Genomic DNA, 10,873 nt, shown 5'->3' with positions numbered 1-10,873 from the left:
CCATGAGACACACAGACAGGGACAGAAGCTGGGGGTCAGAGCGCAGGGTCAGCCATTTATACGGCGCCCCTGGAGCAGTTGGGGTGAAGGGCCTTGCTCAGGGGCCCAACGGAGTAGGATTCCTCAGAACTGGCTTGAACTGGCAACCACACAGGCGGAGATCCTGAGCCACAGAACCACAGCTCCGCCCATTTACTTCAACAACATGGGTTTGGAGCTTGTTCCCTGCCTCCACAACCCTTTGCGAAAACACATGCTTCCATTTCCCACGTGCATAATACCGTGGAATTGGAGTCAGCAGAAAAAAACAAGGGAAAAAAAATAAAGAGATGGAATTCAGGATGTTTGATAAAAGCATTTTTTTTTACTGAAAAATATATAGATATTTATGACATATGTACAGAGCATTCACATTGTGAAAAAAAAGGACGGTGATCATTGTTAGAAAAAAAAAAACAACAAAAAAACATCTTGCTTGCAGCATTGTCCCGTACCAAGAACAGCAAATTCTGGACTTGTTTGTAGAGAACCAGCCCACGGGCCCAACACAAGGACAGGCTCGGGCCCTGATTTTCTAATTAATCCTCAGCTCGTTCCATTGCTTTCCGGGGTCCGGACCATCCGCCCCGCCCTCTGCAGCTGATTGGCCGTCGGCTGTCCGGGCATCCGGGAGGGGGGGGGGGGCGTGTCTCCCACCGGCGCCGCTCATTGGCTGCTCTGAGAAGGCCACGCCCTCACAGCGGGAAGGGGTACTCCTGCAGGAAGTGCTGCAGCCTCCGGGGCAGGGGCAGCCGGTCCGGGCTGGCCGTGAGCCGGTTGATGGCGAGCCGGGACAGGTGCTGCAGGGAGGGGAAGGCGTCCCGCCGGTGCAGGGGCCGGACCAGCTTCAGCAGCACCGCGCTGTCCTTCGGCTGCGGGAGCAGGGCGGGGCCGGCGGCGCCCTCCTCGCCCTCCGCCGCCCGGCAGGAGCCCACGTAGTGGCGCACCAGGCTGAGCACGTCCGGGAAGGCCAGGATGCGGGGCTTGGCCAGGCAGGAGGAGTCGAGGCGGAAGAGGCCGTGGCTGTACTCGATGCGCACGTTGGTGGGGCCGCGGTGCGTCTTCACGGACAGCGTGAGCATGTAGAGCGGGTGGCTGCTGTCCCGCACCAGGAACGTGCCCTCCTCCACCGGCTGCAGCTGCTGCCGCGCCTCACTGGCCGTGATGGCGCCCCAGTACCACCCTGACAGGGACAGGAGGGAGAGAGGAGTGAGGAGAGAGGGGAGAGGAGGGAGAGAGGGAGGAGAGAGGGAGGGAGGAGGCGCCCCAGTACCACCCTGACAGGGACAGGAGGGAGAGAGGAGTGAGGAGAGAGGGGAGAGGAGGGAGAGAGGGAGGAGAGAGGGAGGTGAGAGGGAGGAGAGAGGGAGGAGAGAGGGAGGGAGGAGGCGCCCCAGTACCACCCTGACAAGGACAGGAGGGAGAGAGGAGTGAGGAGAGAGGGGAGAGGAGGGAGAGAGGGAGGAGAGAGGGAGGGAGGAGGCGCCCCAGTACCACCCTGACAGGGACAGGAGGGAGAGAGGAGTGAGGAGAGAGGGGAGAGGAGGGAGAGAGGGAGGAGAGAGGGAGGTGAGAGGGAGGAGAGAGGGAGGGAGGAGGCGCCCCAGTACCACCCTGACAGGGACAGGAGGGAGAGAGGAGTGAGGAGAGAGGGGAGAGGAGGGAGAGAGGGAGGAGAGAGGGAGGTGAGAGGGAGGAGAGAGGGAGGGAGGAGGCGCCCCAGTACCACCCTGACAGGGACAGGAGGGAGAGAGGAGTGAGGAGAGAGGGGAGAGGAGGGAGAGAGGGAGGAGAGAGGGGAGGGGAGAGGACAGAGGAGGGAGAGACAGAGAGGAGGGAGAGAGGAGAGTGAGAGAGGAGAGGGGAGAGGACAGGGGAGGGAGAGACAGAGAGGAGGGAGAGAGGGAGGGAGAGAGGAGAGGAGGGAGAGAGGAGAGTGAGAGAGAGAGGAGAGGGGAGAGGACAGGGGAGGGAGAGAGGAGAGAGAGGGAGGAGGCGCCCCAGTACCACCCTGACAGGGACAGGAGGGAGAGAGAGGAGAGACAGAGAGGAGAGAGAGAGGGAGGAGAGAGGAGAGAGAGAGGAGGGAGAGGGAGGAGGGGAGAGAGGGAGAGAGAGACAGGAGAGAGGGAGGTGGAGTGTCCAGCAGCTGGGGGGGCGTACCTGAGCTGTCCAGGTAGCGGAAGGTGGTGGCGATGCAGCGGAGGTCCTCGGTGGGGTCCCACAGCGGAGGGGCGCTCTGCAGACAGCAGGGCACGGGGGTGGAGGGCGAGGCGCCGGCCAGGCGGGCCTCTGCGCGGGGCTCATGGGGCCGCGAGCTCCCGTCCCGCCTCTCGCCGTGTCCCAGCACGTCCGCGGCCAGGCTGGGGAGAGGCAGGACGCCCGCGGGCTGGCCGGGCAGCAGGGCTGGGGGGCTGCGGGAGAGAGAGGGAGGCGGGTTCGAGTAACCGCAGGCACAGCAGGGAGCCCTGAGCCCGCTGGTCACCTGACCCCGATCTCGCTGGTCACCTGGCCCCGAGCCCGCTGGTCACCTGGCCCAGAGCTCTGGGCCGAGAGGGACATCCTGTCAAGCTCGCCACAGGACCCTTGAAACCAGGGCAGTGTCCGACAGCTGCTTCTCTCCCCAGGGGAAAGACTGGACCCTGACTCTCCGGTCCCCGGACTTCTGGAGCAGAAGAAGAGGTGTGGGGAACCCCAAGATCGGGACCGATACCCGGCAAACAGGTCCAAACAGCCGCCTGGCCAGGGGTCGCCACGCGATCGAGACCGGACTCCTGGCGCCAGCAGGGCCTCGGGGCCACAGGGCCGCTCGGGCTGATGCGTGTCCAGCTCTCTCTCCCTGGGGCGGCGGGGTCGGGAGATACGGCCCTGCAGACTGCAGACGGAGCAGCTCCTTATCTGCACGGGTCTGAGGCTGGCTGGCGTTCCGACCCGCCCTGTGAACCCCCAGATCTTCCAGCACTGGTTCCCACGACAGCAGATCTGGCCTCCCAGCCCCCCCCCTTTCCCTCCCCGCTCCCAGCTCCCTCGCCCGCTCCGAGCTCCGACACACCCGGCGGGGAGCGCGCTCCCCGGCTCTCTGCCGGGGAGAAGCCGGCACCCCGTTTTACGGAGCGATCTCCCGGACTGCCCGCGGGCGGAGCAGGGTCACCCCCTCCTGCTGAGAGTGTTTGGAAGGCGAACGGAGAAAGAAAGGGAGCCCGTTTCTGCGCCCCTTCCAGCCGAGCAAGCGCTGCTGGTGTTCCGCACACGGACGGCTGAGGGGGGTGAGCCGGGGTGAGCCAGCCTGTGCCCGGCTCCTGCTGTCGAGCTCGGCGGGCCCCTGCCTTCGCGCAGACACAGAAAGCTTGGAAAGGCTGCAGTGAGGCGGCTTGCAAGACTCACCCCGGGGGTGAGAGAGAGCCCGGGACCAGGGCTCAGCACGCAGGGAACCGGGGCGTCATTTTCTCCCGCAGACACCTGTGGCGGAATGATAACGGGTGCTGACTGTTCCTCACTGCTGCCCGTACGGGAGATGTGCCGCTGTGGGGGTCAGGGGTCAGGGGTCAGAACACGAAGGTAGAAGGAAAAAGCAGAGTGGGCCTGTGGTGCGGTTCCTCCCTCCGCTCCCAGACGGATATTCGACAGGAAAGAGCGGCCGAGGACAGTGCTTCGCCGAAAATCCCGGGGCGTCTCCCTTTTCGGCAGTAAGCAAACCTCTTTTTTTTTAAAGCTCGGGTTTAACGCTTGATCGAATATGCAAAGCCGGTTTCTAGACAGATGTTCCTGTTTCAAAGGAATGCAAATCAGGTTCTGACAGGAATTAACTTCTGACTTCGGAGGAAAACTGCGGCGGCAGACAGGCCGTCAGCAGGGGGAGGGGCTGCTGGGTTCAAACAGCGGCAGTGGCTCCAGTGCGCGCGGGTCCTGTCCAGCTGTGCTCACCCAGCTCCTAACCCCGTGGGCTGGTCAGTCGATTCGTATATAGCGCCTTTCCACCAGAGCATTCGCGAGAAATGTAAAGAAATAAATTACGCATAAAAATTAAGCGATCTCTTTGATTAATCTGGCTTAATTAGACCTTTGTCAGCCTGTTTCTGACGCGAAGACGTCTAGCAAAACCTCTCCCGAGCCTCATTCCTGTTCAAACAGCTCGCAACAACCACGTGTTCACAAACCTCCCACTCCAGCCAGTTCCCGATTATTCTCTGGGAAGAGGGAGCAAACAGGTAGACCCCCGAAAACGCACACACCCCGGGGGGAGGGAACATGCAAACTCCACACACACACACACACACACACAAGGCGGCCGCGATCGAACCCGGGACCCAAGAGCCGTCGAGCTCCGGGAGGACCGGAACACCCTACGGAGAGGGGTTGCTGAAATTCGGGAAGTTCTTCTAGCAGGAGAAAAACCGGGACACGGTTTGTAGAACCTGATCTACAAGCTGGGGGTCCCCGCGACAGCAGGGACGGTGCTGCGCGTTTGTCCCAATGTCAGAGTTGTGTCAGCGGCTGTCCAGAGCCCCTCGCCTCTCCCGCGATCTCAGGAGTCCCGGCTAGACTCACTAGCGGCCGGTGAGACCCCCCCGGGAGCGCACCGGAGGAGAAAGGGCTATATCCAGTCTGAGCCATCGAACCGTTCACGTTCGTTCTAACATTCCGAACATTATTTTAAAAGTGTTTTCGAAGGTGGCTGTTTTTCACTGGAGGCCAACAGCTTCCAAACCGCCCCTGACAGCAAACAGCACAGGTGAAACCGAGGAGAAGCGGGTCTGATCGTTCCCGGCCTGCGCGCCCGGCTCCTGGTCGGTGTCCCGGCGATCGTGTGGATATGACTGGATCGCAGGTATCGCAGGCGCCGGAATTCCCTGACAGCGCTCAACGCGACCGGGAGGGCAGTCCGTACGGCACAGCGTGGCGCCGGGGGCCGCGACCCGCTCGGTACAGCCCCCGTTCTCCCGTTTCACACAGCACACTCGAGTCTTTGCACACGGACGGACGCGCCACCTCTCCGCGCGGGTGCACGTCCGGGCGAGACTCACCTCTGAACGCACAGCAGCATGTTTCGATACCAAGCCCCGACTCCTCGGCGTGAACTCGAGCTCTCTCCGGGATCCCGCTCGGAACTTCCTTTATATAGTTTAATTTTCACGAAAGCTTCAAAAATAGATCCCTGGGAAACTTCCGCTCCTCTTTTCCCTGAATCGGAACCGGGCGCAGAAGACGGTTCACAGTAGCGATGCGGGAAGCGCGGGATAAGATCGTCTTCCAGAGAAACCGAGAGTAAAAACAAACTGTCAAGACAGCGTGTCCCGAATCACAGACGTCTTTCATTAAAAATAAGTTTAAAAAAATTCAGTCCTGAGTGGTTCCCACGGGTGAGCGGCGAAAGCGCCGGGCTAATGAATGAGACAGCGGCCGAAACCGGACAGCTGTCCCTCTCCTCTCTCCTCTCTCTCTCGCCTGTCGCTCGGACCCGGGGCCCTGTGCCCTGCGCGTCCAGGCAGTGTCCACAGCGATCTCCCCCGAGCGGCCGGACGACACGGCTGCGTCGGGTTTGTCGTAAAAAAAAAAAAACTGTTTTATTTGAGAAAACAGAGCGGAAAAAACCGTGGGCTGTGCCTCTCTGAGCTCATCGTGAGTTCCAGGAATTGTGTTCGAAGAATTTTTTTTGTGCCTGTTCTCAGAAGTGCTTTGTGCTCTCGGCAGCGCCTATGACATCAACGCTAACTGCATCTGCCCACATCCAGCCAGACACCCTGATGAAAGCGCACGGCGCTGCGGCTTCTTCCCCCTCTCAAGACAGCCTTTCTGCGGTGGGTTAAGTCTTGTGCATCCCTTAAATGCGCAGCAGAGCGACGCCCTGGTTCTGACGGAACCGGGTCAGAGACGCGGCTTCCTCCCCCGGCCCCCTGGCAGCCCGTCAGCTGAGTTCAGAGGAAACACCGCCGGCGGCCTTCCAAGAATTTTCCAGGAAAACCGCGCAGCGGCCCCGAGGCGCTCCAATGAGCTCCCAGCGCCCTGTCCCGGCCGGCCCCCGCCCGGGGAGAGCCGCCGGCCCGCAGTTTAACTGTCTGGGTGCCGGGGCTCCACAGCGTCGGCACCGGGGCTCTGTAATGCCGTGCTCCGGTCCTGGGGTGCAGGGGGGTCGTGGGGTGCAGGGGGTGTTGGTTTCCCTTACGCCCGAGCTCTTGTGCTGTAGTTGGAGAAGCAGAAGCCCCACCTGCTCTCGGGGGGGGGCTGCAGACTTAGGGGGGCTGCAGACTTAGGGAGACAGTCCCGCTGGGGGCTTAGCTGGCGGGGAGCCCGGTTCTGTCCTGGGGAGCGGGCTGTCTGGAGCCGAGCGCGCCCCTGAGACAGTACCCACACAGCCCGCAAACACCGCCACCGAGAAGCAGCTCTTTATCTTTCTCTTTGCCGTCTTCTTCTGCTTCTGTACAAGACAACACCGCCGTCTGAAATGTAAAGAATTACAACCCTCTAAAAAAGGCGTCGAGAGACCCCCCCCTCGGAATGAGGACGAGCCGTGGTGCCCAACTGGACCCCCACCGGGCTCGTGCCGCGGGCGGGCTCTGGCGCCGCCTGCCGTTCGCGGAGAATATCGCCTCGGCCGGTCCTCTCGGTCAGGAGCAAGTGGAGGTTTGTTCCGCGCCGCGCCCTGATTCCGAGAAGGAAAACAAAATAGACGCAACGCTTCTCTTTCCGTCTCCTCTCGTTTCCTTTCTGCGCGGCACCAACCTCCGCTTGTTCCTGCTCCCGGCGTGAACTTCATTCTGATCGGTGTCGAGCTCGTTTGTACGATAAAAACCCCCGACAGAAGCACCGGTTCTATTGGAAAGACTTGAGCTTTGTGTGTACTGTGGGTTTTTAAGCGTTGTAATGTCCAGCAACCTCGGCCTCCGCTTCCCTCCTTCAGCTCTAGATGAGCGAAGCTCCTGTGCCGGAGTGTTTCTGCTCTAGATGAGTGAAGCTCGTGTGCCGGAGTGTTTCTGCTCTAGATGAGTGAAGCTCGTGTGCCGGAGTGTTTCGGCTCTAGATGAGCGAAGCTCGTGTGCTGGAGTGTTTCTGCTCTAGATGAGTGAAGCCCGTGTGCTGGAGTGTTCCGGCTCTAGATGAGTGAAGCTCGTGTGCTGGAGTGTTTCTGCTCTAGATGAGCGAAGCTCCTGTGCCGGAGTGTTTCTGCTCTAGATGAGTGAAGCTCGTGTGCTGGAGTGTTTCGGCTCTAGATGAGTGAAGCTCGTGTGCTGGAGTGTTTCTGCTCTAGATGAGTGAAGCCCGTGTGCTGGAGTGTTTCTGCTCTAGATGAGTGAAGCTCGTGTGCCGGAGTGTTTCTGCTCTAGATGAGTGAAGCCCGTGTGCCGGAGTGTTTCTGCTCTAGATGAGTGAAGCTCGTGTGCTGGAGTGTTTCTGCTCTAGATGAGTGAAGCTCGTGTGCCGGAGTGTTCCGGCTCTAGATGAGTGAAGCTCGTGTGCCGGAGTGTTTCTGCTCTAGATGAGTGAAGCTCGTGTGCCGGAGTGTTTCTGCTCTAGATGAGCGAAGCTCGTGTGCTGGAGTGTTTCTGCTCTAGATGAGCGAAGCTCGTGTGCTGGAGTGTTCCGGCTCTAGATGAGTGAAGCTCGTGTGCCGGAGTGTTCCGGCTCTAGATGAGTGAAGCTCGTGTGCCGGAGTGTTTCGGCTCTAGATGAGTGAAGCCCGTGTGCCGGAGTGTTTCTGCTCTAGATGAGCGAAGCCCGTGTGCCGGAGTGTTTCTGCTCTAGATGAGTGAAGCCCGTGTGCCGGAGTGTTTCTGCTCTAGATGAGTGAAGCCCGTGTGCCGGAGTGTTCCGGCTCTAGATGAGTGAAGCCCGTGTGCCGGAGTGTTTCTGCTCTAGATGAGTGAAGCCCGTGTGCCGGAGTGTTTCGGCTCTAGATGAGTGAAGCCCGTGTGCCGGAGTGTTTCGGCTCTAGATGAGCGAAGCTCCTGTGCCGGAGTGTTTCTGCTCTAGATGAGCGAAGCTCGTGTGCCGGAGTGTTCCGGCTCTAGATGAGTGAAGCTCGTGTGCCGGAGTGTTCCGGCTCTAGATGAGTGAAGCTCGTGTGCCGGAGTGTTCCGGCTCTAGATGAGTGAAGCTCGTGTGTTGGAGTGTTTCGGCTCTAGATGAGTGAAGCCCGTGTGCCGGAGTGTTTCGGCTCTAGATGAGTGAAGCCCGTGTGCCGGAGTGTTTCGGCTCTAGATGAGTGAAGCCCGTGTGCCGGAGTGTTCCGGCTCTAGATGAGTGAAGCTCGTGTGCCGGAGTGTTCCGGCTCTAGATGAGTGAAGCTCGTGTGCCGGAGTGTTCCGGCTCTAGATGAGTGAAGCTCGTGTGTTGGAGTGTTTCGGCTCTAGATGAGTGAAGCCCGTGTGCCGGAGTGTTTCGGCTCTAGATGAGTGAAGCCCGTGTGCCGGAGTGTTTCGGCTCTAGATGAGTGAAGCCCGTGTGCCGGACTGTTTCTGCTCTAGATGAGTGAAGCCCGTGTGCTGGAGTGTTCCGGCTCTAGATGAGTGAAGCTCGTGTGTTGGAGTGTTTCGGCTCTAGATGAGTGAAGCCCGTGTGCCGGAGTGTTTCGGCTCTAGATGAGTGAAGCCCGTGTGCCGGAGTGTTTCGGCTCTAGATGAGTGAAGCCCGTGTGCTGGAGTGTTCCGGCTCTAGATGAGTGAAGCCCGTGTGCTGGAGTGTTTCTGCTCTAGATGAGTGAAGCCCGTGTGCCGGAGTGTTTCTGCTCTAGATGAGTGAAGCTCGTGTGCTGGAGTGTTTCTGCTCTAGATGAGTGAAGCCCGTGTGCCGGAGTGTTTCTGCTCTAGATGAGTGAAGCTCGTGTGCCGGAGTGTTTCTGCTCTAGATGAGTGAAGCTCGTGTGCCGGAGTGTTTCTGCTCTAGATGAGTGAAGCCCGTGTGCCGGAGTGTTTCTGCTCTAGATGAGTGAAGCCCGTGTGCCGGAGTGTTCCGGCTCTAGATGAGTGAAGCCCGTGTGTTGGAGTGTTTCGGCTCTAGATGAGTGAAGCCCGTGTGCCGGAGTGTTTCGGCTCTAGATGAGTGAAGCTCGTGTGCCGGAGTGTTTCTGCTCTAGATGAGCGAAGCTCGTGTGCTGGAGTGTTCCGGCTCTAGATGAGTGAAGCTCGGGCTCGAGCTGTCGCTGAGCCGGACTCCGTGTTAACAGTGTTAACCCCTGCGAGCCCGGCGTGTCTGCAGCTGCTCTTATCAAACTGGCTCTGTCTGCTCCCTTCCCACCCCACTGAATTCCAAACCCGCATGTAACCGCGCAATCCTGCTCTCTCCTTCCACGGTGTGCTCCTTTCTCACTGTAAAGCGCTGTGAGAAGCCCCTATTATTAATGATGATGATGATGATGATGATGATTATTAAGCATTTCCAGCGGCGGTGAGGGGGGATTTCCAGCGCACGCAGCCCGGCCTCGCGGCTCCAGCGACAGCGCGGCGGTTTTCCTGTTTGTGCTCCTCGCACCGCGTGGGCCCGTGCGGTCTCTGCAGCCCACGCGGCGTGGGGCTTCCGTGCGCCTTCTTCCTTGCAGCGCCTGGCCTTCGCACGCCATGCCCCCCCCCGCGCTCAACAGCGGCCCCTCTGGCTGCTCCCCTGGAACTGCAGCGGGGCGGGTTGGAAGCGCCGGCGTCTGAGCAAGTTCTGGTTCCGGAGCTGCAGGGCAGGCCAGGACACTGGGGTAACACCCCTACTCTTTTCGAGAAACACCCTGGGATTTTTAATGACCTCAGAGAGTCAGGACCTTGGTTTTATCTCTCATCTGAAAGACACTGTCTTTTTTACAGTATAGTGTCCCCATCACAATTAATTAGCTGCAGAACTGTGACACCTCTACCCCGGTCCGGAGGTTTATAGATCACTGTGCCTGTGGTGGTGTGACTGTCTTTGTAATCAACTGTAAAAGGCTTTAAGACAAATCCAGTACAGTGCCTATAGTCTATATCACCCTTCCAAAGTAACACAGTACAGGCCTAACAGCCTGAAATCAAGATGCGTTAAATCAGAATTTATTTTACTTTTATTTACACACTGTAACACTCAGCCCCCCAGGGGAAAAAAATTAAATTCTCAAACATTCTGAAAGGTAATTAAAAAAAATGAAAATGTGTTACTTTGGAAAGGGCGTGTAGGGTGTGCGCAGGCACAGCATGTCCAATTTAGAAAGTAATTAAGGTGAAGTATTTATTTAATAAGCAGGTTGGAACAAAAACCCTGAAGACATCAGGACTCCCGGAACTGGGTGTGAGATCGCTGACATACTCGGCCCCAAAACAAACTTCACTCTGTTTCTGTGTGAAAGTCGTTAAGAGACCAGCACTGTCCTGCGTGTCCGAGCGCCTGGGTCAGACAGTGCACATGCAGCACACCCGGCCCGCCACTAGAGGTCGCCTACCAGGTGGTTTTCATGTAATGCGTCTCGCCTGCTCTTCCGAGACCAGGCCGCCGTCTGCTGACCCCATGTGCAACATCACGGGAAATCTGGGAAGGAAAGCACAGACACGACCCCACAACACCTCCCTCATACACCACCGCAGCTGGACTCACCAGCAGTGAAGCCAGGTCTTCTTCAGCAATTCAGCAAAACAAATTCAATACTTTTGTGTGTTAAAAAGACAGACATTGGCGAGTGTGGCGCACATGCAGAACGATATAGCCGTTGTCTACGGCAGACCGGTCAGTGGAGGGCACAGTGTCCAGTCACTACAGCCCAACTCCGCAGAGCTACACTGGTCCAGCTGCTGGCGCCAGACTGGCTGCCCATCTCGATGTGACAACGTTCCAGTTTCCCAACAGCTGCGGAAAGGAGGTCTTCCCAGCCAGACCTGCGCCCCGC

General features: G+C 58.9%; 1 protein-coding gene across 1 annotated transcript; it reads right to left on the bottom strand.

The window, feature by feature from the left end:
* Positions 1-344: 344 nt before the first annotated feature.
* On the bottom strand, positions 345-6,216 carry cisha (cytokine inducible SH2 containing protein a). The gene is made up of 3 exons (XM_088915536.1): positions 5,064-6,216; positions 2,203-2,453; positions 345-1,222 (listed from the first exon to the last, which is right to left on the bottom strand). Exons 1-3 carry the CDS (start codon positions 5,081-5,083, stop codon positions 735-737), a joined length of 759 nt encoding a protein of 252 aa, XP_088771662.1. The 5' UTR covers positions 5,084-6,216; the 3' UTR covers positions 345-734.
* Positions 6,217-10,873: the final 4,657 nt, after the last annotated feature.

Source organism: Atractosteus spatula, chromosome 5, assembly GCF_055471065.1.
Source record: "Atractosteus spatula isolate fAtrSpa1 chromosome 5, fAtrSpa1.hap1, whole genome shotgun sequence".
NCBI lineage: Eukaryota > Metazoa > Chordata > Actinopteri > Semionotiformes > Lepisosteidae > Atractosteus > Atractosteus spatula.
The sequence above is the reverse complement of the archived record's forward strand: the minus strand, read 5'-3'. Positions and strand labels throughout refer to the sequence as shown.